The sequence below is a fragment of the Orussus abietinus genome, unplaced genomic scaffold (assembly GCF_000612105.2).
Source record: "Orussus abietinus isolate OABI.00-Male unplaced genomic scaffold, Oabi_2.0 scaffold7, whole genome shotgun sequence".
Taxonomy (NCBI): Eukaryota; Metazoa; Arthropoda; class Insecta; order Hymenoptera; family Orussidae; genus Orussus; species Orussus abietinus.
Genome location: NW_019394453.1, coordinates 1641592 through 1668927, shown reverse-complemented (window position 1 = coordinate 1668927; position 27336 = coordinate 1641592). Strand labels below are relative to the sequence as shown.

The 27336-nt window shown below is 45.2% G+C and overlaps 3 protein-coding genes and 1 long non-coding RNA gene across 14 annotated transcripts; 2 read left to right on the top strand and 2 right to left on the bottom strand.

The window, feature by feature from the left end:
- Window positions 1–20: 20 nt before the first annotated feature.
- On the top strand, window positions 21–6234 carry LOC105704264 (UPF0160 protein MYG1, mitochondrial). Of its 10 annotated transcripts, none has more exons than XM_012433330.1 (7): window positions 21–110; window positions 215–398; window positions 478–573; window positions 631–867; window positions 948–1149; window positions 1241–1416; window positions 1507–1723. In XM_012433330.1, exons 2-7 carry the CDS (start codon window positions 286–288, stop codon window positions 1679–1681), a joined length of 999 nt encoding a protein of 332 aa, XP_012288753.1. In that variant the 5' UTR covers window positions 21–110; window positions 215–285; the 3' UTR covers window positions 1682–1723. The 10 variants fall into 10 exon arrangements, with proteins under 10 accessions (XP_012288753.1, XP_012288755.1, XP_012288754.1 ...); XM_012433332.1 differs by having other exon boundaries at window positions 42–110; window positions 256–398; XM_012433331.1 differs by having other exon boundaries at window positions 61–114.
- Window positions 6235–7869: 1635 nt separating this feature from the next.
- LOC111673973 lies at window positions 7870–8961 on the bottom strand. Of its 2 annotated transcripts, none has more exons than XR_002762193.1 (2): window positions 8890–8961; window positions 7870–8808 (listed from the first exon to the last, which is right to left on the bottom strand). It is a non-coding gene; the product is annotated as an uncharacterized LOC111673973 (long non-coding RNA). The 2 variants fall into 2 exon arrangements; XR_002762192.1 differs by having other exon boundaries at window positions 7870–8820; window positions 8890–8948.
- Window positions 8962–11741: 2780 nt separating this feature from the next.
- Window positions 11742–14945, top strand: LOC105703976. Its single transcript, XM_012432802.1, has 4 exons — window positions 11742–11914; window positions 12035–12191; window positions 13927–14198; window positions 14762–14945. The coding sequence occupies exons 1-4, from the start codon at window positions 11742–11744 to the stop codon at window positions 14943–14945; spliced, it is 786 nt and encodes a 261-aa protein (XP_012288225.1).
- A 1858-nt stretch (window positions 14946–16803) lies between these two features.
- Window positions 16804–24962, bottom strand: LOC105703975. The gene is made up of 9 exons (XM_012432800.2): window positions 24951–24962; window positions 23867–24101; window positions 23186–23497; window positions 23054–23107; window positions 20025–20101; window positions 19859–19955; window positions 19689–19741; window positions 18492–18827; window positions 16804–17966 (listed from the first exon to the last, which is right to left on the bottom strand). The coding sequence occupies exons 1-9, from the start codon at window positions 24960–24962 to the stop codon at window positions 17658–17660; spliced, it is 1485 nt and encodes a 494-aa protein (XP_012288223.1). The 3' UTR covers window positions 16804–17657.
- Between the last annotated feature and the right edge of the window lie 2374 nt (window positions 24963–27336).

The following is a 27336-nucleotide window of genomic DNA, read 5'->3' as shown; positions in this document are numbered from 1 at the left end:
AATACCGCGAATACGCATGCGCATGCCGAGCACGTGGTGGACTTGGTAAAGTGAGGTTATGTGTAGTACAAGCATTCAGAAGGAGTACATGTCATATTGAAATATACACAGTGGGTAAAAAATATTCAGTTCATCTTTAGTATATCGTAAGAAAGGCTCTAAATTATGAAATCGATATCTGCTGTTTATCGGCTATCTTTTATAAATTCGGTAGGAACCTTATTTGCGCCAATTAGACGTTCCACGTATGTTCAGAGCAGAGTCTACCTCGGATCGTTCTCAAGAATGGCTAATTCCATCAAAATTGGTACTCATGATGGATGTTTTCACTGTGACGAATGCCTCGCTTGTTTCATGCTTAAACTGCTTCCTCGATATAAGGATGCCACGATCGTTAGGTGAGATCCATTTAACATGTAAAAGTATATAATCCCCTGTTGTATGTAGTGGTCTAAGAAACTGGTAACTGATTTATAGAACAAGGAATGAAGCAATTTTAAATACCTGCGACATAGTGGTTGATGTAGGTGGAAAATTTGATCCTTCGACGTATCGCTTCGATCATCATATGAGGTATTTCTTTCATTTTATTTACAATAAATTATGATTATAATGGTGTTACCTTTTTAGGGATTTTAAAGAAACTATAGATACAGTATTAAAGAGACCCGAAGGTAATTCTAAAATTAAGTTAAGTAGCGCTGGTCTTGTTTATTGCTTTTTTGGCAAAGAAATTATCAAGCAAATTCTTTCGGAATTGGAGGATGAAACAGCGATTGATTGCATTTTTAATATGGTTTATGAAACGTTAATTAAGGAAATCGATGGAGTAGATAATGGAATTCCTATGTATAGCGGAGAACCAGCGTAAGTTAATCTATTATCACATTTAAGAGTGCATGGTAGTTACAAATGAAACTTATTGTTCTTTTCTGCCGTATTTTTAGATATCGGATAGTAACCGGTTTAAGTAGTCGAGTTGATAGATTGAATCCAAAGTGGAATTCTAAAGATGTAAATATCGAGCACCAGTTTAACGAAGCTGTTGCATTAACCGGTAAAGAATTTATTCAACATGTTGAGTATATGGGAAATGTTTGGTGGCCAGCTAGATTTATTGTCAAAGATGCAATCAGCAAACGCTTTGCAGTAAGAGTGTTCATTCACCTATTCTAGAAGTATGGAGAATTAAAAAAGATGACACGATAACTAAGACTAACATTTTGTTCATCGAATACAGGTAGATCCAAGTGGTGAAATAATAGAACTATCTCAAGGAGCTCCTTGGAACCAACATTTTTACATGCTAGAAAAGGAATTGGGCGCTGAAAATCAAATTTTATATGTCATTTTTCCTGACGCAAATGATTATCGAGTTAGAGGCGTACCAGTCGAGAAAGACAGTTTCGTGTGTAGGTGGGTAACCGAACATAACTATGCGAATTAAATATATAACAACGTACTAAAACCAAGAAATAACAATGACTTACGGGTGACAACTTTCAGAATGTTTTTACCGGAAAAGTGGGGTGGTTTACGAGAAGAAGAGCTGAGCAAAGTAGCAGGTATCGAAGGTTGTATTTTCACTCACGCCATCAGATTCATCGGTGGACATCGGACAAGAGAGGGTGCACTGGCAATGGCTCGGAAGGCCATAGAAATCGGAAAATCTCTAAAATAACAATGCCATAGGTGAAGAAAATAAATCAATTAAAACGTGCCATTATTATCGATCACTTCAAATCACATCACTCGCCTTGCCCAGCCGTATCTGCTCCAGTGAAAGTAGTCTCACAACACGAGTGCACCTGTCATGTTAATTTAATTCAGTTTGCAGAAATGTACCGTCTTGATAAATCCGGCTGAAAATTCCAGCGCACATCGGCGGCGCGCTGTCGCAATTTTTGAGCAGGATTGCGCGACGCGGTTCAAGAAGCGTTGCATAAAAAAATGGTATCGAACAATAAAGGCGAGACAAGTTCATGCCCGAGTGCAACAAGTTGGCGACAGAGGTGTGTCCCTGCGCTATGTGCTCGGCCGGAGGCGGATATCGTACAGAGAATGTCTATTGCATTGACGTTTGCCCGATGGATTGCTGGGGGGCGTGAACCATAGCCGATCGCGCTCTCATACCGATCGAACTTTAATTTCTTTTTCCGTCTCGAAGATTTTACGAACTTTTCGACTTCTTGCTACCCGCCGAGCCCCATTGTGGGCGCACAATGCGAACGAAAGTACCAACGTCGGCGTCATTCGTGTGTGAAATCGTTAAGCGATCATTGGGGCAGCGAAACGTTCATTAGCGGTATTACGGGGCAGGAATTGAAGCGTACGTGTGTGTACCGTGTAATTACACGGTGCCTATTGCGGACATTAATCGAATGACAGTCGCTGCCTCTGCTGTTCACGTGTTCGATCGAATTCTTGTCATTCTGAGAAATCTGCCACCCGGCACATATGCCGAGGTAACGTAGCCATGCATGTCCACTGTATAGAGTTATTGTATCAAGTATGTACAACCATGCATGCCTACGTTGTCTATCCGCGTTACAATAACTCCTCCGACTTCTTGTAATCCCGGTTATCACCTTTTTACAAGGATCACCCCCCGCATATTCAAATGAGCCTTGGAGTTTGTACAAATACGATCTGTATGTGCACTTGTCGCGAGACTCAGTCGAGGAGGGGGGTAAATAGTAAGAGCAACCGGCGCGTACGTGTATGTACCGTGTAATTACATGGCTCTTTTTGTGGGCATTAATCGAATGACAGTCGCTGTCTCGGCTGTTCACGAGTTAGATTGAATTCTTGTCATTCTAAGGAATCTGTCATCCGGCACGTGACGGCGCTGCCCCTTGCAAAGTGCAATTAAGCTTCCGACTGCAAAAAGCATAAACTGCATCGTTTCTTTCTTCCCACTTTAGTCCTTTCTACGTTGTAAGTGGAAGACTCCATTACGACATGCTTCGGACATTATTTCTCGTGGAGATAATAGCGAAAGGGCTCGCCGTTTGCGATTATGCCATACAGTAATTTTTACATCAATGTTTAGAGACAATTTATTCGACGTGTGTTTTTAGGAATAAGTACGTGGAAAGAATGTAAAAATGTAAAAGCCGCGGAGAAATTCTTGTTATTCTGGCCTTGTCTTTTTTGGGTATAAACATACCCAGAATGTAGTGTCCCGTGCGATCGATTTTAAAATCCCACGCAGTTCTCGTCGCAATCTGATTATCGGGTTTGTCGATATTTAATAACATTCGGCGCCAGTTAAAAGTATGAAAATTATTTTGATAAGCCTTTGAAATCGTAAGCAGACGAAAAAAATGTTTAAACCTCGGAGAGATTCTCATTTTGCTGGGCTCGCTTTTTGGGTCCGCACGTATCCAAAGTATTAAGTTCCCGGTGCGGTTGATTTCCAATTCGCACGCGGTTTTCGTCGCAATCTGATTACGAGGTTTGTCGAAATGTAAAGTCATTCGGCAACAGTCAAAAGGGTGGCTCCGATGCGGTCGTCTTTTTGCGCGATTACGCGAGCGCGGTTCGTCGTGCCTCCGAATCTTTCATAGCTCGCGGTTGGAGCCGGTGCTTGTAACTATTAACGATTTTGTAATTCATAGTTATCAATCGGTTAGGTACCAGGATACGCGATAACCGTGAACGGTGATTTCGCGAGGCATTAAAACATATGAATTCCGCCGCCACCTTGACGAATCCGAACAATCGGGGAAATTCCAAGCACCACTACGAATCGGCAAGAAAGCCGCCAACGATTTCTCTGGGGTTGAAAAAGATTGACAAAGATCGAGTTGTCGAAGCGATCTATTCATCCCTGATCTCTAATTCCTGAAAAGAATCAGGATTCTTGCGAAAATCGGGAGGAATCGGATACCATTATCCACCAGTTGGTTAATCGAGCACTGAACGTTGACAAAAGTAAGAACGAGAAAAATTGCGAAATTAAACGCCGATATATAAAAAATGACATGGACAGTTTCAAATTTATTAAAATTATTACCACCGACCAAGTGCTTTATCACGAATTTGAAAAAAATTCATAAAGTGCTGTTAGTCATTATATATATATATCAAAACGTGAAAATGTTTATACAACTTTTCTCCGGCCTGGATGCATTGAATCGTTTGAAACAATAGCAGATAATCAAGGAGGCCCTAAGGAAGACCGTTTAAAAAAAATATGTATTTTTATTTATACCAGAGCGGAACCATTATTTTTGAAAAATTAATATTCATGAGCGTCAAGTTCCTCCTTAGGGCCTCCTTAATGACATGTTGAAATTTCAAAGGCTACAGTGCACCCAGTTTGGAGGAAAGTTTTATGAATACCTTGACGTTTCGATATACATAGAAAGACCCTTTCACAGTACATTCGTAAAACTGGTGATTTAAATTTTTTTCATCCACATATGCAATTCAGAAAACCATCTGCATCGCGACAATAAAATTCTGCGATCAAACCCGCCCAAAGGAATGTCAGGTCGCAAATGAAATGACTTTAAATCATCATGAATTTTTTTTTCTTCAACGGAACAATTGTTTCTAGCAATTACATTCAATTCCTGCATATATCTTTTTCTTTTCTCAGTGTATCTTCACTCAATTTGGTCATTCGGGATTAAAAACGCATCCGCAGGAATTCCGTTTGCGAGTTGGGAGGGAAACGACTGTGAATTCCCTCACAAGAGCTTTTATGCGTACCTCGTGGGGGTTTTATACCCATTCCAGGCAGTTAGGGCCCGTAAACTGCGTTCGAAATGTCGCCAGGTCGGTCGAAATTGCGAAACCCGAGCTGATAGTCCGGCTGAGTTTTGCAGACTATCGCCATGTAAGGCGTGACCCTTGGATTCGAATTCTGTCAGTTTTTCATCTCGGTAGTTGGATAATACTCGGCGACAATGCCTACGTACTCGCGTATGTCGCAATCCGCGCCCCCGCGACCCGCTCGTGTACTTAGATAGGCACCTCTATGTCGCATTATAGGATAATCACATCTTACGGGGTCGCATTGATTACGTGGACTATAGAAGAGCAGCGATTTCCAAACGCGTCCGCCCCTCTCCGGCGTGAAAACGCGCGAAAACGCGTGCGAGCTCTCGATGGCCGCAGCGTGTCATGTCAGCCGCTGCGGCCACGGGGAGGAGTATGAACAGTAAAAGAGTAAACCTATTTTTCATCCAGGTATATAAGCTCGCATTTAGGCCCAGAGAGGAACAGACTGCAGCACGGCACAGCCGATATGAGGTCCATTGTGAGTAAACGCCGTCTACCGATCTGCTCGAGAGGGGAGGGACTCTGGTCGGGGTAGAGAAAAAGCGGAATTGCTTCGATGGGGTTCTAATCTCTGAATAGCTCTGAAAGTGTCCGAATTGGGTAATCGAGTCAGGGGACGGGGAAATTTTTCAGAAATTTTTGGGAAATTCTCGACGATCTCTCTTGTGACCATCTCCGGGCATTGAAGTCTCCGAGAGTCCCGCCGCATTTCTGGGAGTCTAGAGGGTATTTTTCCTCGGAGGAAAAAGTGGAGTTGCTTCAGTAAGGCTCTAGTCTCCGTTCGATATCTTGGATAGTGTCGTCGAATTGGGTAATCGAGTTAGGTGAGATTGTTTTGAAATTTTTGGGAACTCTCTGACGGCCTTTCGTGGGACGCTCGGAGTCTCCGAGTGTCACAGTGCATTTTTGGGGGACTATAACACGGAGGGTCGAATCAGAGATTTTTTAATAAGATTCCGGATTTTAATGTACTTTCTTTCCTGTGAATCTACTTTCGATATTAGATAATCGAGGTAAAAATTGAATGAGAAAACCTGAGAGGTCGTTTCTTGTGGCTCTGTATGGACGTTGAAGTCTCCGGGTGGCAGGGCATTTGAGAGTTTAAAGTTTCTAATCTTTCTAATCTCTTTCTAATTAGGTCCCCCAATTCTGACATTCGTAAACCGACCGGCCCAATTGTTCAGTTTCATTTAAATCAAATGAATTTTACTCAACATCTTGATTCCCATATTCAGTCACCTGCAAAAACTTGAGAAAATCTCCCCAAGAATAATCCAAAATGTCTGTTTTCATTCCGTGTTACGACTTTCCAGGTGTTCCTGCTATTCGTCGTCGGCAGTGCCCTGGGGCGGCCGGAGTACCACGTGTACCAGGGGTACCATGGATTCCAGGGTAACCACCTACAACAGCTGTTCCAGCCCCAGACCTACCAGGGTCCTCAGGCCCCCCTGGCGAGCGACGGAAGAGTCATCGACACGCAGGAAGTGGCGGCCGCAAAGGCGGCCCACGCTGCGGCCTACGCGGCAGCCGCAGCGCGGAGCCATTACGCGCCAGCTTATCACGACGCGGCCCTAATCGGCGGCCACGAGGGATTCCAGGCATTCCAGAACTTCCAGACCTACAGCGGTCCCCCAGCACCCATTGGCCAGGACGGCAAGGTGGTGGACACCCCGGAAGTGAACCAGGCTAAGGCGGCGCATTTCGCGGCCCACGCCGAGGCCCTTTCGAGACATCCGATCCACCTGCACGGATTCTGGTGAAGATACCTGTGCGGATTCCGCCGAGACCACCTGCACCCTTCGGACCACCCCTGACGCCGACCTACACATATATTTATACGTGCTCTCCGTGACGTCCATATTTATACGCCTGCGTTCGCCAGTCCTTTATAAAGTTTACACCATGTTTTAGAAACATCAGAGCGCCTTTTTACTACTCACCCATGGGCGTCGATAAGGTCAAGGTGTAATTAGGGTGGATAGGAATCATTTAACAAGCGGCCATCTTGGATCTTTTCAAAAGTCCCCTTTTCGTCCTAATGTACAGTCACTTGGTCCATTTCGCTGGACGCAAAAAATTCATTTTTAAATCTCTTTAACCTTAGCTATATCGACGCGATATCGCGAGGTCGATAAAATCAAGGAGACTTTAGGGTGGAGGTCTGCAGACTGATAGTAACCATTTAGTGAGCGGCCATCTTGGATTTTTGAGTCTCCTCTTTGTCCTTGTGTATAATCACCTCGGTCCATTTCGCTGGACGCAAAAAGTTCCTTCTCGAATCTTTTTAATCTTAGCTATATCGACGCGATATCGAGAGGTCGATAAGGTCTACATTGCAGGGTGGAGGCGCGAAGGTGGAGGTCTGAAATGGCATGTCGAAACGACCGTTACTTGACAATTTTCCGTTCAATCGTGGCCCGGGTCGCGACCACCTCTCGGCGACTGGACCCGCTCACCTGTGGACACCTGTCCCCCTAGAATGCCCGACTCGGGGTTTTATGCCCGATAGTTATTCTCCTCGTTGAGGGCTCGCAAAGTTGGAAAGGACCCGGCTCCAGAACGGGAAAGTCGGGCCTCCTTTCATACGACCTTCTTCCGCGGCCCGCGTGGGCCGAATCGTTGTTACATACCGGCCTGCGTTTTGCGCCCGCGCTAATGGAACGCTCCGTTTATGTAAAAAGACCCGCAAGTGATTATCAGATCCGCCGAACAAAGCATCCCTTGCGAAATAAGACTTTCCCGTGAATTGCCCGGGATAACGCCCACCCACGCCCACCGCGTATTCACGTCGTCCTGAATAGACTCCGGACTTGCTGGAAAATCTTGCCCAATGGCTCCCGGGAAGAATGGACGCGCTTCTTATTCCCCTTTCTGACGATATTAACGCGGAAAATTTATATTATGTCAACTTTAAATTACTAAGCCGGGAGGGGAAAATAAGAGAATTTATAGTCTGCCGGGAGAAAGGATGCGCTGTTTGTTCCCTCTTTCTTGATATTAATACCGAAATTTTATATTACGAGGTCAACTTTAAATTAAAATAAGCTAGGAGAGGCAAAATCAGAGAACCTTACTCAATGGTCTGCAGCGTCTTTTTATTCGCTGCGTACTTCATAATCGGAAGATCATGGATTGTATTGGAAAATCGTTATGGCGTTAACTCCAGATAACTAAGCTATAAGTAATGTTGCGATTCAATTGTTTCGCTTACTTTTATGAATGGTAAAGTTAGCTAGGATTAAAGGGAGACGAAAGGTACGGAAAGCGAGGGCACATTATTATTTATGGAACACCATTGATCAAGATACTCATGGCCTTAATGTCACGTTTGACGGGACATTTTTTTTTTTACACGCTCCCGCGTTCTCCAGCGCCCACCTGGAATGCCGCCATTGCCGGCACCACTCGCATTTATACCGTTCCCTGTTTTACGAATTCTTTCTAAACTTTGCATAATGTCCCACACAACATTCTAGGTGTGAGCGAGCTCCTGCTAGGCGGCGTTCCTTCGCCTAAAAAATTGGTACCAGTGACGTCATGGCGTAGCCCAGAAGACGCTTCCTCTTCCGGGCTATCAAGTGAACCAATTAAAAAGGCTGCGCATTAAATGAGCATATTATGTGCACTTGTAATGGGGAAAACTTGGAGAAAAGCGCTGCAATAAAGCCTCCGGCTTTTCCGGGTGCTTACCTGTCCTTGATGGGATACATGTTGGGTCCTTATCGCGTCTCGCCGTGGAATTTCTTCTAGAGATAATTGCACATTTAAATAAAACTGTCTAGAGTTCGGTAACAAATTATGAGCAATGCTGGGGAATATGTTATGTAATTAATACCTGACCTGTCTCGTTACAAAATATAAATGACTAACTTTTACAAATTTATCGGCCTTACGGAACGGCATGTATTTGGTGTAAAACTCTGCCAAGTTTCCTGATGAACGGATTTTTGCTAGATAGCGTTTCTTCGCCTAAACGTTGGTACCAGTGACGTCATAGGTGCAGCTTACTCTTCCGGGCTATCAAGTGAACTAATTAAAATCCGCGTTATTATGCGTACTTGTAATGGGGAAATGTCGGCGCCATTCCTGGGTGCTTACTTGTCCTTGGCCGATACCTGTTGCGTTCCTGTCGCATCTCGTCGCCGTCATTCAGCGCCTTGTCAACTATTCTGAACCTGCGCCGAACAGAGTGTGGACAAGCTCCGATCGCTGCTATCTTATCGTACCTGTCGATTGATTTACTGCCTGGGAAAGAAAGATCGGCGTGGCCTTACCTGACGTTACGTGTATGCGTTCGGCGAGTGCAAGCTGCCTTGCGACCTGGTCAACGAACCAGGACACGGGTTACGCTGTCAATTATGACATTACACGGTCTCGATGAGGCTTGCGCCAACGGCCACGCAAAACTGCCCGCAGACCGATCGCAGCGCCCGACGCGTCGCCCGGAATGCGCCGCCATCTTTCTTTCGTGCGAAAAAGGGCTCGGCGACTCTTTCGCAAGAAACCGCCCGAAAAACCGCGGCCGGGGCTTTCTCGCCTTGAAAAACCCGGGAAAAGGGTCTGACGAAACATTTTACAGTAGTTTCAGCGACCACACAGTTTAATCACGGTAATTTAGATAGGATTTTATGACACTCTCAAGACGCTCCGGGTGCCGCGCCGCCATGACAGTTTTACGGAGTCTTCCTTATAAGCCAAAATTAATTTAAAAACATAGAGCGGGGCTTTCCGGCGTCGAAAAATGAGAGAAAAGGGTCTAACGAAAGGTTCTGCGGTAATTTTAATATCCAGAAAGTAGCGTTTTAAGTGTTTTATGCTTTAATCTTGATATTCTCAGAGGCTCCGAACGACGCGCCGCCATAACAGTTTCATGGAGTCTCCTTTCAAAATCCATTTTAATTGTAAATATGTGACTGTATGTACTACTTTTTACTACTTTACGGTAAATAAGGAGTGATAGTTAATGGTTTCACGGGAAATGCCGGCGTTAACCTTTTCCAATATTTTTTTTCTATCTCTGAACAGGATCCTCGCGGACTTGCGAGGATTATCCCGGGCGTCCTTCGGGCGTCGGCGCAAAGAGAGGTCTTGCGATACTCTTATTTACAGGCGGTGCAGGTATTTGCTGCTATATCGCACTTATTACACGGAATCGAGTTCAACCGGCACGAGATCGCTCCAGTTCGGAGAGCTGGCAGCTTCTCGCCAAGGCCGTAACCGTGAATGACTCGAGAGAGCGAGAGAGAGAAAAAAAGGGGCTCTAGTACTACTCGAATACAGTTTCACCTCTCTTTCTACACGAGTTCATTTCTCGTTACGCACGAGGATTCTTTGTTCCGCTTTTGTGGAGCCGAGTGGAATTACGATTATCGGCTCTCCTCGAGTTAAGAGTCGACTTTACGACCGCGAGAACCACTCGATTGACTCCAACGAATCGTCGACGGCGAGATGCTGATTATATATTTATTGATTTTTTTCTAATCATTTTTTCGTCCCTCGTTCTTGCTTAATAAGGGGCGCAGGAATCCCCGAGAAATCCCTCCACCTGTTCCAATTTCTTCAGCAGGGACTTTCACTTTTCACGCCGAGGAAAAAACGAATCCATTGAATGAGAGAAATAAATCATTAATTCAGAGAATAATTATTTCGCTCAGATAAACTCTAATGGATTGTCATAATTCAGGAGGAATATTGCATCCGAGTTATTCGAGTCCATCTTAGGCAATTATTCTTCGAATTAAATTAATTTACTAAATAATTCTTTGCCACTAGTCAATGAAATATTTCCCTGGTTTAATGAATTTCTGTTCCCAGTGCGGACGAAATTTCCTTCGCCTTTTTAAGGGACCATTTCGGAGCTTAGTCGATTATCCTGCTGGAAAATGTATGTGCATGTTGACACGCAAGAATTCCTGCAATTATTCTCAGCGACAAACGGCCCATTATCGTACGTAACTGCGGCTTTCACTTTTGGGGACGAATTCTTTGCCGGTTTTGGAATTTAATTTCGACGGGGGGAATATTTCTACGAGGTGGGGGATTTCGATTTTGGATCGCGAGGAGCCTTTGCACCACCTTAGAGGACTTGAATGCCGTTGGCCAGACTCTTGAGAAATTAAGACGTAACTTTACGGATCCGCAAACCACTTGATTGCTCCCGTGAAAGTAAAAGTACGCGCTCAAAAATGGGTCGTAAAAGTTACTAGGATTTTTACCACTTTCGGGATAACTAGGAGCCTTGACAAAAGTTTCCTTTGCGGCGGGCATTGCCGTGCTCGGTTTTTCGAATTTTTCCACAGTTCTTGTGAATTTGCCTTTTCGGCGGAAAAAAAAACGCCCTAGGGATTTTCGAAACGAAGTGATTTTTCAGCTATGTCTTAACTATAGACGTTTATCACTGGTCCTCAACACCGTTTTATCTAGACACTACAAAAATTCTTCTGATCCCACTAGAAAAAAAAACCCGCAAATTACACTTTCCCTACGGCACATTTTTCCCTCAGCTCCAAAAATCCCTAAAATTTTATATCATATTTCAATTTAAGAAAACTGGATTCAGAATTAAAGGAATGCGATTTTTCGTAGCATCTTCGAGGTGAGGACGTCGCAGTCTCGATGTGAGATAAGGATGGCTCCTTGACGTTGCTCTTCAGCTTCTCAGAGAATAATCAGCTAATGTACAAGAATCGCGATATATCGTAGCATCGCGGTATTAAGTTCAAGAAAAATTGATTAAAAATAAAGGAATATGATTTTTCGAGGTATCGCCAGGGCGAGGAAACCGCCGTTTTCACGTGAGACAAAGTGGATGGCTCCTTGACATTACACTTCAGCTTTTCAAGGGACAATAAGCAGGTGCAGCACGGAGTCAATTTATCAGTTTTAGATCCAGGAAATCACGTAATGGTGGTCTTAAATCCAAGAAACATACACTCAAAATTAAAGGATACATGTTTTCGAGGCATCTTCAAGATGAGGACGTCGCAGTTCCCATGGGAAATGTTGTGGATGGCTCCTTGCCGTTGCTCTTCAAGTTCTCAGGGGAGGACGATCAGCCGGTGCACCAGAACGTCGATTTATCGATGCATCGCGTTATGCAGATCGTGGGCAAAGTGCCTAAGAGGTGTAGACTCGGTTTTAGCGAGTAGCGCTCGCTATTATCGTAGATAAATGTTACGGGGTAGGGCAGCAAAGAGAGCATTTTGTTGGGTGTGGTGTGCGAAATGCATGGTGGGGTACATAGGAGCGATGGAGCACAACCTATAAATTGGACGATCCATCGTATCCCAAGTCAGGCTAACCAGACCTGCCACAAGATCAGGATCACGATCAGAACCGCTCCTGAGTACCTTCGACACGTGCAATCAGCTGATCGCCACCTTACAACAATGATCCATTTTGTGAGTACTTTCCGCCGACAAATTGTTGGATTTTTTTCGCATCCAGGTAGGCCAAAAAATGGGAAAAGAAATCTTATCAGGTGTTACTTCGTCGACAATAACGCTGACATAACTTGCGACGCGACGACTATTACGATTATGGGCAAATAATTGGCACAATAACCGTACCGATTGTCTCGGGCTATCTTCCGGGACATTGTGCCATACTACGGCGCATTAACCGTGGATATGATCTCCTTACCATATACTCCATACATAAAGCATGACTTTCTTTCTTGCGCAAACTTTTATGTGGAATTTTGACACCGTTCGCTGGAAAGGTTGTACCATTTTCTACCTCTAGCTTGCAATACTCATTATATATTTTAATATCTTAGAGAATTTATTATATGGGTTGTTCAATCGCGAGGAATTCATTTTTGCAAGGGGGTGAAAATGAGGTTTTATTTTTGGCTCTTCTCGGGAATAGGAATACTTATGTCAATTGTTTTGATTTAATATTGCAGTTTGACCGTGGCGATAGTGACAATTCTTTCAAGCTTGGGATCAATGAAGTCATGTCTGTCGAGAAATCTGCACTAATTTATGCAAACTTTCGAAGGCATTCGATTTATTTCATGATAACTCTTCATTTCATTGCCCTGACTTTTAATTCGGGAGACGAGTACTTATGTTATCCATTTCGATTTAATATTGCAGTTCGACCGTGGCGATTAGTGGCAATTGTATCTAGCGCGATATCAATGAAGTCGTGTCTGTCGAGAAATCTGCACTAATTTATGCAAACTTTTGAAGGCATTCGATTTATTTCATGATAATTCTTCATTTCATTGCCCTGACTTTTAATTCGGGAGACGAGTACTTATGTTATCCATTTCGATTTAATATTGCAGTTCGACCGTGGCGATTAGTGGCAATTGTATCTAGCGCGATATCAATGAAGTCGTGTCTGTCGAGAAATCTGCACTAATTTATGCGAACTGTCGAAGGCATTTGATTTATTCCACGGTAGCTTTTCACCGAGTCAAGTGGTTTTCCAGCATGCAGTAACCTTAACTTACAGACTCCATTTATCACAGGCTGCACTTACGGTTTATTACCCTGAAAGTACCGCGCGTTAACACAAGGAACATAATCCAGTGCACGGCGTACTTATCATTCTCCGGCTAAGTATAGGATATTTATCCGTGAAATATATTAGCGGCATGTTTGTAAATCACGCAGCTACCGTATGTAACGAGAGTACACACCTTTTTCAATCTCTCCTTTCCCGACGTTTCCAGCCTTACGTTCTCATCAAATCCTTATTACTGACAAGTGAGTGCCAAACCGAAAGAGACAAAAAAAAAAGAACACCGATATTACAGTACTTTATCTACCATACCAACCCGAAATTGGGAATTTTCTCGTTAAACAAGCCAATAAAATCCGCCATTTCCATAAAACGATGTAATTAAAAACAAAAAAGAAATTCACTCAAAACGAGGAGTTTAGAAATCCTAACCTTACATAACAAAACACAATAAATCATGAGAATACTGTTAACTGTGATTTCTTCAGTCTTGGAAAGAAGTTACGTCACGAGGAGAAAAAGGGCCATTACAAAATGCATTTTGCAATCTGTCTCCGCTATTGAAAAACCAGTAAAAGGAGTAAAGGAATGCAGAGGCCTTTCCCGGCTCGCTTTCTCTGGTTTTGCAAAATTGTTGTTCATTGAAATTATTCTTCTTAACAGGTGATTCTCGCAGCGAGTGCAAGTCTGGCGGTGGCGGCTCCTCAATGGGGTTACCATGGGGCAGGATACCATGGGGCTCATGTGGGAGGTCCCCCAGCTCCCCTTGGACCGGATGGGCGCGTTGTGGACACACCGGAAGTCGCTCAGCTCAAGGCCGCCCACCTTTCCGCCTTAGCGGAAGCGCACGCTCGTGCCCCCAAAGGATCCGCCATCGGAACCCCATACGAAGGATACTATGGCGGCCATGACGGGTCTTACGCTCCTCGTTACAGGTAATTAATTCGTTAAAATGAATTCGTTCAAATAATTATTAATATTGTTGTTACCATTATTATTACCTGTAACGCTCCTCGTTACAGGTAATGGCGATTTAATTCAAAGGAATTCACCATTCATCCATTAATTTCATAGTCAAGTGAATTTACAGATCTTCCATTGATTGGTATATTAAGAATATGTGGGGTACGAGCCATTTTTGGTACCGACTTATTGTACGGTTGTTACATATGTTTTGAGCAATCGGGTAAACATGGGCTGTGTTCATAATTGTTTGTAATACCTGTAGTAACGTAGAGAGGTTTAGGCTAGTTATTACCAGCTATTAAGCTGTGGCAAGCTTCAATTACACAGGTACTGAGCAATACTTTGCTACCTCATGTCACCATATCACCTCACATATAGTGCCCTTTCATATCACCTGAAATATAGTGCCTTTCCGTATCACCTTAAAAATTGTACCCTTTCATATCACCTTAAATATCGTTATAAGCGGGATGGAGGGAATTTAAACATCTCAAGTACCTGTATATTAATTTCTGAAACTCTAAATTTCCAGCGGCCCCCCCGCCCCCCTGGGACCGGACGGTCGCGTAGTGGACACACCGGAAGTGCAGCAAGCGAAGGCGGTCCACTTCTCGTTGTACAGCGCCGAGGCGCAGAAGGTGCCATCGGGCCCCGAGAACCCTGGCCATGGGTCCTGGGGAGGAGACTGGAACCCAGCTTACGACCATCACTACTAAAATGGACCAAACTCTGAAAAACGAGCGGGGGCAAACCCCCCGCTCACCGATACGAGCCTCAGCCCCTCGAATCTCTGCGATCTACCTCCACGACGAGCCCTTTCGACTGGACCAACAGGGACCATCTCTTCCTCGGGCACGACTCCTGGGGCCGCGCAGGGCCCGACCTGGCCGCGCCCGACACGGCCCTACGACCTCCTCGAACGCGCTCGTACCATCCTGCCCTTATTTACATAGAACACATCTATACTCGACGAGACCTCTACACTCTACAGATGTCCCCACAGGTTGTTCCTCGATGGCCCTTCCGTATACCCAGGATGAATATTTTTTAAATATACACTTATAAAAATGATCACGCCGACTATTTTCCCTTGCCTTCCTCGGTCTTGCAGATTTAGATTTTACTTATATATTTTATATAATGCATCTTGTGGTGTCCCCTGTAAAAAGGATCGCCAAAAAGAAAGGGGGAAGAGGATCCATTATGGCGTGGTTCTTTGCTTTTTAACTGTGAACTCAAGAAAATCAGTGCATACTCCGAGAAAAAAAAAAAATGTCATCGAGCCAGATAATATTTTGGTCATTCAGAGTTTGGTCCAAATGATCTGGAATACATTGGATGCAACGTTTCTTCGGAATGATTATGATTTATTTGAGCTTATTTGAGGATTGGAATTATTCTTTGAGTTAACTAAATATTTCTTTGGTACCGTGCAGTTTTTTATACAATGCAGAGTCGTTCTCAGATTTCAGAATTTGAGAAAAAACAAAACGTGGGCACGCTTACATGGATATGAAAAATCCATTTCCAAAAAGCATGGTTTTTTCATTGAATGGTGATGGACTTGAAAAGTGCAAGGGCGTCTCGGAGAACGCTGCAAGCTTTTCGGAGGCAGTAAATTAAAACGACACATTCCCTGTCGAGTCTGTCATGGAACGAGTAACGTAATATTCCCTGGGAGGAGAGAAATAAAAAATGGATGTTCGCATATGGGGTCGATATTTACGACGTGTCCAGGGGCTTGGCCAGAATCCGTCAAGGAAATCATTTCCTTTGTCCAGCCTTGCGCGGAAAGGTCGCAGGTCGTACCTGGGATAGGTGCAACGAGGTAGAACGAGGAAACAATCTCCCAGGTAGACCAGCTCTCTCGTGTTACTCTCTTTGACATTAGAGCCGGTAGCTAGAACGACTGGCAAGGCCGCGTTCGGTCGTGCCTGACCAGGAATGCAAAGTCGAAGGAGTAGGTCGGGTCGCAGGGGGTCCAGAAGTCGATAATCAGGACACCGAGTCTAGGATTGATCGAGTATTTATCGAGTATTCCTGTGGCCAGCTCGATAAACACCTCCCTTTACTCCTGGAATTCTGCGTCGCGCAAGAAATGGGTCGGTCGGAATTCCTGGACATTCCAGGGATTTAAATGGGTATCACGAAAGAGCAAGATTATCTCTCCTGCCCAGCGACTCTTTCCTACTTCCCTTTCGTGCCCTCCATACCTCCCTTTTCTCCAGGAGGTCTGTAACACGTCGAGTGAAAGAAATGGGTCGTGAAAATTCTTGGAATTTCCAGGAATTTAAAGGGGTCTAGGAAAGAGCAGGATTTAATTCTCTCCTTACCAGGGAATTTCCAGGATTTTCAGGATTACCGCGAGTTCCCATTTGCATGTGCTAGCGAGTCGGCGTAAAGTGGGCGTTTTGCTCTCTTTTTCTCGGCGCTCCTAAATTTTATGGCCAGAAAACGCGAAAATCGCGCGGAGGCTATTTTACGAGAGGTTTCTCGCGGATAGGATAAGCGACAAGAAAGCGCCTCTAGCTTGATCGAACGATCTCGTGTTTATTTTTGGAGTCTCTCGGGGGTTTCCATTCGCAGGGGTCTCGCGAGATACAAAATCTTATTTACAAAGGGCAGGTATTTTCTGGAGTTAATGGGCCGAGTCTGAAATTCGGGTCAAGGTGCTCGTCGAGAGCAGGCTCCTAGGGGGGTCCCCCATGGGGGAAAAAGCAGGATTTCATGGGTTTCTTCAGGGTCCAGGAGCCTCGGTCGACCTTGTCCCGGGTTCGCGTTCCCCCCGGGCATTCTCGGGAAAAAATTCTTCCCGGTCACCACCCCCTGAAGAGGGTACCAGAAGTGCTACAGCGCGTCAAAACCGCCACTTTTCTCCGGGGAAAGTGCCCCGGCAATCTCGCGTCCTCCCTTTAACGACCCTTCTTCCGCCACAGGGTCTGAAGCTGCTGTAAAGGAAATTCCGCGATTCTTCGGGAAGGGAGGACCTCTCTTCGAGGTCTTCTGGTCTCATCCTCTCGGTGCATCTGGTACACGCAGAAAAGAAAAAAGATGGACCAATTTCATTTCATTCTCTTAATTTCAAAATCCACTTACTCGAACCAGCCAAACAGTTTCGATGAGATCGCCTTTGTCACCTTTAGAAAATATCTTCAATAAATAACGATAACCCCAAAATCTTCGTTAAATTCACCGAGTTGCTTCAGTATCTCGCGTTCCTCGGCAAATTATGTCAAGATTATAAGCAGGTACTTTCCAATCGAATATTTAATCAATTTTGTCACACCGACCAGGCATTTTGTCGGCGCGACAACCACCGTGTGTTGATTGGGAATTCCTCGATTTTTACCAGATATTTTTCTGCGTGTACCAAGAGGAGAATTTTTGCGGCGTTTCGGAGGGGGATCTAGGGTAAATGGCGAGGGGCCTTAGTGTCGGTAGAATTCTTCAGGGCCATGGGGCCCCGCCAGGGACGCCGCCCTGGCGTGGGCCTTAAGATGCGCCGCGCGGGCCCGCGCCACTTCCGGGGTATCAACGACGCGTCCGTCGGGCCCCAGGGGTGCGGGGGGCCCCTGGTACCTTGCCGGAGAAATGGGGCCCACTATCTTCACGGGGAGCCATGGATCGCGCTCTTCGGGGGCCTCGTACATCCAGGGCTCGTACTGCACCTCGTACTCCGCCACCGCTGCCGTCTCCCGCGCGTGCGCCGCCAGGTGCGCCGCCTTCGCTCGAGCGACCTTCAACCGTGAAAATCATTATTCTAAAGCCAATCGATCTCTAATCCTGCAATCATTCAATAATCCGCTGAAACCTCGCCATTGAAAACCTTGAAGAGAGAAATTCTCATTAAGACTGACTTCTGGAAAGAGAGTCCTGCATCCAAGATGGCCGCCACGTTCGAAGCACGTATACTCTCGCGCGTATCTCTATATTAATGTTACTTCCACACGAAATATCGTTGCTAAATTATCCTCCCTGGGCTATCATTGCTGGAATTGATATTCACGAAATTTGGTGGACGTTCTAGAAGTACTTCTGCTAATTTTTTGATATTCGGGGCGCGAGTTCTGAAGTTCCAAGATGGCTGCCACAGTCACCTTGCGAGGACCATCTTGGGCAGATCTATATGTTACCAACTGCCTGCACGCGGTATCGTTGCTGAGCTATCACTACCCATACCGTTATTTATTATATTTAAGTTAATTCAAGGTTTGTAGGACACTTTGATGTTACTTTTGTAGGTCTTTCATGTGATTTGTTACCTCCGGCGTGTCGACGACGCGGCCATCGCGCGCCAGTGGCGCGGCGGGGCCCTGGTAGACGCGAGCGGGGCCGAGGACGGCGACGGGGACCTCGTAGGGTGCGACCTCGAAGTCCAGGGCGTGCTCGTAGTAGTCGTCCATGTATTCTGGACCTTCCTGGACCACCCTCGCCGCGGCCTCGGCGTAGGCCGCCATGTGCGCCGCTCTGGCACGAGCCACCTCCGGGGTGTCCACGACGGATCCATCGGGGGACAGGGGGGCACCTGTTCCCGTGTACTCGTACAGGTATTTGGCTTCGACCAGGGTCGCCGCGGCCAGGGCCGCCGATGTCACCACCTGCAAGCAGGATCAACGATTTTCTTCCCTACACTGAGAAAGAAAGATTCATTGAATTAAAGAAATATTTCTTTGCGCGGTATCAAAGATATATTTTGGTAATTCCATGAATAATTATTTCAATCTAATTCATCCTCGCAATTCCGAATGGACGTTGCATCCAATTTATTCCAGTCAAATAATTATTCAATGAATTTGCAGTGAATGTTTCAACAACTCCGAGGTTTAGTTTACTTTTAACGCGACGAGAAAGTGACATTCGTGAGGTTAGTTGTTCGTGACACTTCTGCAAGCTCGATTTACCGAATCGCTCGAGACTTAAATGTGTAAAACTGTAATAGTATTTATAATGAAATTAAAGGAAAAGTTGAAATTACATGGGTGTCAGAATGTTTTTTAGGGCCTTAGAATCCACAGAGTGGATTTGTCAATTCGGTACATCCAGTTCGGAGAAAAGTTTCATTGCCGTCACTTTCACATCGCCTTAATCAATATTATCATGGAAATTTAAGTTCCGAGGTATATCAGGTGCACGACTGAGTTCCGCACCAAGTCGACCGGGGAGACTTGGGCGGCGCGACCGAGTCTCTTTACGGGAATGAATGTTTTAATTTAAGTAATTCAGTGCTAGGCAAGTCGTTCAAAATTGTACAATTGGCCCAGGGGCCCACACGTTAATGTCACAGGTTTTTTCCAGTAGTCCCACGCAGCTTCGATGGGTTGCTTGTAGGTGTAGGTGGTGCGCGTCCACGAATAGGTGTCCTCGAGTTCACTCGGAAACGGTGCGACCGATCTGACGCGATGTCCCTTCTTTTACGAATGAGTATTTCGGAGGTACTCTACTTTGGAGATCTCACTTACAATTAACCTCAGGGCCATTTCGCCGAGAGACGAGCGACGATGGGTCGTCCGACCTGGGAGTGCGTCTTGGCGGTCTTCTGCAGGTCTCTTTTATAGGCTCTAGGGACTCTCCTTGTCTATCTTGTGGTTTCCGCCGCCACGCCCAGAAAAATGCTCTAATTACCTTATACCTTCTCTCTGACCACCCACCGGCCCTATTTGGTTTCCAAGGTCGAAAGCTTCGTGGTGTGCTTTCAATCGGTACCACAGGAATTTTTGCGCCTGAAGCTGCGACAAAAAACGGAAAAAGACGACCAATTTTTCCCCTGCGTCCTTAGACTCTGACATTACACTTACCTTTATGCAACAAATCCTTCGATAACCATCCACCACCTCCTTTACCACCCCCCGAATTTGCAACCCAATTTTCAAGGCTAAACTCATGAACGTACTCATCCTTAACCTCAAAAACTGCACCTGGTCCCAAATTTCACGTCACGAAAACGACTCTGCAAAGTTCAACATCAGACATGAAATAATTAAATAAAATACTAAAATACTATCGTTAGCATACTTAACTTAGAGAAATTAAATTACCTTAAGGCGATATGAAGGGCCAATCGTTAATGAAACTCTCTCAAAAGTGGGTGTGCCAAATCGTCTCACACATTACAACGTGAGTATGGAGAGTAATAAGGTGGGCCCTGACACCCTTGAAATTACATTTTTAATACAAAATAAAGTTAATGTCGATAAGCAAATTTTACAAGAATTAAATTTCATAGGTGTCAAGACCTTCTTTATGTCCTCCATATTCACGTGGCAAAGTTTGAGACAATTTGGCACCCCAGGTTTTGAAAAAAGTGTCGTAAACAATTGGTCCCTCTCCATGTCACTTTTATATCCCCTCAAGACACCTGAATTTTCTTGACTCGTGTTCGAGGTAATTTTTAAAAAACAATGCACCTGCACCCACGCTCCAGGCGTTGGCGCCGCATCAATGGGTGCGGCTTCGGATGTTTGCATCAGCGAAACAAAACGAAATCGACGAGGGCTCCGAAAGGTGCCGGCGGGGTGTACACGCGATCCTCAGTACCGACGTTTCACGATCGATTTCAGTTATCGAGGTTTTCATCCTTCGGCCCTTTCCCGGCGACGAGTTCACCGCAAGGAGCGGTGTTCTGCGCAAACCCGTTACCGAGTGTTAGAGACCGTGTCGAGTTCTTCTGCGGTTTCAAAACTCGCATGATTCACTTCTGCGAAGTTAGATCGCAGTCTGCAAGAGCCACGGTGGTCTCTTTCTCTCCCTGGAGAGAAACAACGCGCGAAATTCCCCCCACTTTCTCCGGCCGATGGCGAGCCTTGCCAAAAGAGCTGCACTGCAATTGTCCTGCACTGGAACCCCATAAGAGTGCGACAGTTTGCGAGAAAAGATCACAAAAAAGGTAGGACAAATTTATCCGACAAATTTTTTTCCATCGAATATGCATACGACATACGTATAATGTACGTACACTGAGAGACATCAATGCCCTCCCATCCTGCACAGGCGATGTCGTATCTGCAGGGGAGGCATTCATGTCCACAATGTACACTGGGAGACATCAATGCCCTCCCATCCTGCACAGGCGATGTCGTATCTGCAGGGGAGGCATTCATGTCCGCTATTGTACATAGAATATAACTTTTTGGATTAGCTTGAGGTTAATCATTTTTAGGGGTAATTAAATCACCATTTTTATTTGTATGCACATTTAGGGGGCGCAGAATGTAACGTAAGCGTGCCGCGGTAATTTTTTGTGTATAATGTAGGTATGGATGTAAAATTCAAATTCTGGAGCTCGCTTGAGATTAATCATTTTTGTTTACACATTTATTTCCATGCGTGTCTAGGCCGTCCAGTATGTAGGTCGGTGCATGTTGCAACGGCTTATTGCAATTTCAGCAACAACGTTGCCGACTTCTTTTTTGCGCCCCAGGCGGACGAACCGTCGCGGTTTCCCGGCGAGGCACGAATCCTCGTAATCCGATAAACCTAATCGATATCGTTGCGCAAATCGCGGCAACGCGTGCAGCTCGTCATCGGCCGTGATCAGGCGTGATCAGGCGTGAGAAGGCGTGAGACTATCGACGCAACAAGCGAAGCGCATCGATGCGCGATGCATCCGTAAGCATCATTGATTTATGCATCGCGGTTGCAGCGATTTCAGATATGATTGCACCTGCAGGTTACGCGCGTTTCCCGCCAGAGAATTAGAAAAAAAAAAAATGCACGGATCATTTATAATTTATTTAAATTTAATTTCGGACGCAAAAAGATGGCCGTAAATTTTCTCGCACATTTTGCGACATCTTTTCGCAGACATCGATTCGATGTGCAATAATGAGGGGACTTATGCAGCGGGCATGCACTTTCCCGTGGGTGGCTCTTGAGAATCACGTGCTGCGCCATTTTTTCTTTTTCTTTTCTGGAAAATGAAAAAGAGTCCGCTAATACGATATGTCGGATTACATCAGACGAAATGTAGGTTAGCCTGCGGTTTTCTCGAGAGGTCAGTACCGATTTACCTAAAGTGATTTTTCACGATTAAAGGACACCGGTCCGCAGGTATTGCACTTGCAACGTGGGCTTCGACTTTTAGATCAGGTCACTGTTATAGATACGCTCTGTGGCCGATACAAAGGTTGCAATGTTCAATTTTACATTTTTCCACCGTTAATCGGGTTAGACTGCGCGATACACGATATCCGACCTATTGCGGAATTAATCCCGTGAATAAGAAACTTCGGGTCCGCCCTCGTTAGATAATCGCACATCATCGGCACAGTAATAGCAAAAAAAAAATATTAAATATCATTCACATATTTATTCAAGAGGAGTGAATCGCATTTATATTTATATTTGAGACGAGTGAACCGCAGAATTAGGGGTAAAAAATGAATTACGACTCTCACTGCTGTCAGAATTTCGATTTCAATCGTAACAACCTAAATATCATTATCTCCAAATTCATCATGAACTACCCATGTGAAACGGTTTACAAAAATTATAAACATTCAGCCAACTGTACTAGATATTTCTTACCGATAGATAATCCGTAGTAGAGGTTGTCAGGTATTATTAAATTTAATATTCGATGTCAATAACGCCGGGAGGGAAAGGAAGGGGAAATCGACGCTCCCTCGGGAGCGCCTCGAGATCTGTCATTTTTTTAGCAGTTTAAAAAACAATGTATTGATCTAGAGTATTTACAGGCGGCCTCACAAGAGCTCGCTCTCCTCCAGGGAAGCTCACCAGTGGGGCTGAGAGCGATATTCGTCGCGAAATTGATAAGATGGTGCCGAAGGCTGATAAGACTGGGCGAGACCGGCGTGGCCTCCGTAACCTCCCTGTGCAACTCCGCCATAGGCATTGGACGCACCCTGGGGGGCGGAATAACCTGAAATATATAGAATTAATTATTAAATAGGCCAATAAAAATTATTTCTTCAGGAAGTACTCGCTTTCAGGGACCGACCTTGACCGGGAGATTGGTACTCTTCGGTCCCGCCGAATTTGTATGCACGAGCTTCAGCATCCGCGAGTTCGGCAAGTCTTGCGGCCTTCAAGGCCGCGACTTCGGGGGTGTCTACGACGGTGCCATCTTCAGCTAAGGGGGCCGGGACGAAGGGGGATTTTGGGCCCTGAGAGACGTAGGTTGTCCTCGGGGTCGGATAACTTCTCTGCTCGTAGCCGTATTGCTGAGGCACAGGTTGCGGATAGTGGCCAGAGTACGACGGGGCAGGTGCAGCTGCAGCGGGGCTGTTGTATGCGAATCCGGCATTGTGACCTTGATAACAGTGAAATTGAATGAATTAATCATTTAAATCTTATATATATATATATGACGTTTCTGGGATATTGAAACTATGCAGCTACTTTTAAGAGATAGTTCTTAAAGGTATTGTATACGAAGGATATTGAAAATATAGCAATAAAAGGTCAAGGTATATAGGATGTGGATGTATTTTTATAAAAAATGTGAAAAAATTCTCTCAGATTTCATTTTTATCAAACTAAGGTATTTTAATGATACACCATTTTTTTTTAAGGATTTCAAGATGAATTTGAGGGTTAATGAAAATTCAGTATATTGGAGTAAGAAGGTGAAGTAGATAGGATGTGGCTGTTTTAATGAGAGATGTGTAAAAAGAGGTACCTTGGGGAACGGCGTGCCCGCCCTGTCTCTGCGCGTTCTCGGCCGCCCGGTTGGCTGCCCGGGCGAACTCGGCGAAGTGGGCGGCCTTCGCCTGGGCCACTTCCGGGGTGTCGATGACGTTCCCGTCCTGGCCCACGGGGGCGGGGGGTGCAAAGCGCGCCGGGGCGGGCCCCACGGGCCCTAGGTACCCGCCGCTGCAGAGGGTGCACAGCGCGCTGAACGCGAGCGCGGCCATCTGTGGACATAGTGCCAAATCGTATAAAAATATTACCGTATATTTCTAACACCTCTAATATTCCTGTACATCTTCATCATTTTACCAGTATTTATATAGTAAATAATCTTGAAACCTTAGAATACCGAGAAGGGAATTTTGGCCCCCATAAAAATTGTACTCTCTTTTTCTAATAAATTCGAAAATCGTTTTGACCTAATACCAGGTAATACGCGTTAGAACTGTACGAGAGAGATTTAAATTCCAAGTTGAAAAACGGAGACTCGAGATGAGAATTCTGAAGAATGGAGAAAGAAAACTTTCGAAACTCTGTATTCGCTCTACTTCTATTAGACTCAAATATATACAGTTCGGTATTGAGTTTCCTATTACAGGAAGAGAAACAATTTTAATGGTACACATTCTGGATTTAATAACTGAGGTGGACACTTTGTTAGATACGTTCACGGTTGCGAAATAGCCCGGTGTAAAGCAATTTGAATGGTCACAGAAAAGTTAGAAATGTCACATAACTTTGTACATTCGAAATACAGAAAAAATGTTGCCAGTCCATATTATGGGTTCAATAACTGAATGGTGGAAATTATGTTGGGTGTGTTCACAATTGCGAAATGGCCTGTAAGAAGGAGCGGGGAGTTCCCTGAAGAGACCCACGTTGAACACCGATACAAACCGTCACATAAAATGTACAAATTTCATACAACTTCGTCCATTGAAATTTCAGGAAAAGATAGAAATTTAAACAGGGCACGTTATGGGTTTAATAACTAAGTTGGGAAGTTTGTTGGACTTTGGGCTCGCGGTTGCGAAGTAGCCTGGGGTTCCCTGAGGAGTCCCACGTGCACTCACCAGACGGTCCATGATGTGGTCGGTCGCGCTGCTGGGTACCGGTACTCGTTGGGTCCGTTCCCTTCGGTCGGCTCGTGGGTTTCGTTTGCGTACCCGGGGTACCCGGGAACTCGCATTTATAGCGGCCTCTTTCCCTGCCGCCCCCGCAGGGGCCGCAGCCGCGCCGCCACCTTTCCCACGCGGGAAAGATCGGCACAATCGGGCGGAATCGGTCGCGCACGAGACCACGCCTCGTCTCGGCCAGACGAAGTGGTCTTTCCGCGACCTTGAGGACCGCCACCGAAGGGGTGGAAGATCACTCCTCCGGTCCCCGAAGAGAAGCCTTTTACGGAAACTCCTCAGGGTTTGGCCATTGTCCCTGACGGGAGCTTTTTGCGTCTTTCGGAGTACCGGCCTCGCCGGTTTCCGATCGTCGCTCAATGCGGACGTCGAACCCCCGGGACTCTTCAAGGCTCATCCGTCACGAGGCAGACGGTGTACCTCGAAAAAGAATGCCTTTTCACGTACACGAAATGTCACCATAAATCGGAGTTTGGAGAGGAATTTCATGGGATTTTTTAAAGTGGACGTCAAATAATTTCACTTGGATTGGGGGTCGAATGTGTACGACTCTTCAGAGTTCATCGATCAAATCGATGCCACGTGGACATCATATTCATAAAAATTCTTTTATACATGCAAATCATAGAAATCTTTATAAAACATAAGATGAGATGTCTCGGAATTTATAAAATGGACTCTACATACAATAACTTGGACTCGGATGACCAACCCCTGCGACTTTTCAAGACTAATCAACTGTCACATGTGCAGATGTATTCAAGAAATTGGATTTTCAGCCGCAAATCTGAGATGTCGTTGTAAAAGAAAGACATCTGCCAGGACGTTGGAATTTATGGTATCTTTAAAGGGGACCCTGAATGACATTATGACACAGTTTCATAAGTGACTGATCGGGAGCGCCGGTGGAATGGAAACCTTGCTACCGGGGACTGGAAATCGATCGGTTTCGGATCAAAATTGACAAATCGAAAGAATGCGATTGGGATATCTTGGCCCTCCTCGAGGCGAAGGTAGACCCTGAAGGGCTCGGGAACACACGTAGAGCCGGTCGTTGACAGTCCTCGGCTGACAGATCGGGAGCACCGATCGAATCGAAAGGAAGGTTGAAGCCAGGCGGATATGGCGGGCAAGAGCGAGAACAAAAGCCCCGACGAGTGCACAAGCCACGTGATATTCTCTCGATCGCCGAGACATTTTCGCTCATGAGAATCGCTCGCGTGCTCCGCCTTGACGGACTCGCGAGATCGGCATTCCGATCGCTGGGCTTCGAATCCCTCCTCTCGATCGATGCCACCCTTCGATCGGCAACCAGAATTTATTTTTAAGAATAATTACTAAAAATGACAACAATTCGATCGCCAGACTTCAGATCCCTCCTCCCGATCGGTGCCATACCCCTATTGGAAATTAGGAATCATTTATAAGAATTATTAATCATATAATAATTCGATCGCTATACCTCGTATTCCTTCTCCCCCCGATTATGAAACCAAAAATCATTCTCAAAAATTGCATAGAATGATATACTAAAAAATTGCACAAGTCGTAAAGTTGTCTGTAGTCATATCATACCTTTGGCAATCGGTTTGGCATTACTGTCCAGCCCGAAAAAGCTCATTCTACGGTACCAAGAAAAAAGTTCTAAATTGTCCGAAATGACCCTACGAATTTTTCTGCACATTAGGTTTCATGATCTCAGGGTTACTTGATAATACCAGAAAAAAGGATACCAAAGAACTGACACTGTAAAATTTGTCGGAGTATTTGCCTTGAGATTTCAAGGCCCTGCCGCGGTACCAGGGAAAGAAAGTCAATGAAAACGCGGTTTACATTTTTTATTTCATCGAGATCGACATTATCAAGGTCAGGTTTTTTTTTCAGGATCCTCGGTCCTCGTTTGGAATTAATTAAAAAAAAAGAAAAAAAATCGGACGCGTGACTTTTAATTTGAATTTAAATATCGGTGATTCGAAATTGAAGCGTGCCTCGGGAATGGTTTGCGCCATTACCCGACGAAATTCGCAAAATTTAGTATGTAATTACAAGGTACACACGGCCAATGAGGCAAATGGGCTGAGAAACCGGCAATTTCGACAGAATCCGGTAAACGCCGGTAGAATTACCAGAAAAACCGAGCAAAGACCCGGGAACTGATTATCTGCGTGAAGTAAGCGCGGTCAAATTATTGCGAGCGCCATTTTATTCTTTACGCCGTGAATGCAGGAACCGCTTGTAATTCCCTTCGCGTAAGTAACTCGCCTTTCTTACTGTGTTTACGATTACATCGTATATCGTGGTGCACGGTGCCGTTGAAGTAACCGAG

Coding starts and splice junctions, on each gene's coding strand:
- LOC105703975 (XM_012432800.2), bottom strand. Junction 23,108..23,185: donor GTACCAATCTCCCGGTCAAG/GTCGGTCCCTGA, acceptor TATATATTTCAG/GTTATTCCGCCCCCCAGGGT. Junction 20,102..23,053: donor TGGCGGAGTTGCACAGGGAG/GTTACGGAGGCC, acceptor TCATGAGTTTAG/CCTTGAAAATTGGGTTGCAA.
- LOC105703976 (XM_012432802.1), top strand. CDS start 11,742: ATGTTTTCGAGGCATCTTCAAGATGAGGACGTCGCAGTTCCCATGGGA. Junction 11,915..12,034: donor GTGGGCAAAGTGCCTAAGAG/GTGTAGACTCGG, acceptor TGGGGTACATAG/GAGCGATGGAGCACAACCTA. Junction 12,192..13,926: donor TTACAACAATGATCCATTTT/GTGAGTACTTTC, acceptor TCTTCTTAACAG/GTGATTCTCGCAGCGAGTGC.
- LOC105704264 (XM_012433328.1), top strand. CDS start 166: ATGAAATCGATATCTGCTGTTTATCGGCTATCTTTTATAAATTCGGTA. Junction 399..477: donor AAGGATGCCACGATCGTTAG/GTGAGATCCATT, acceptor ACTGATTTATAG/AACAAGGAATGAAGCAATTT. Junction 1,417..1,506: donor AAAGACAGTTTCGTGTGTAG/GTGGGTAACCGA, acceptor GACAACTTTCAG/AATGTTTTTACCGGAAAAGT.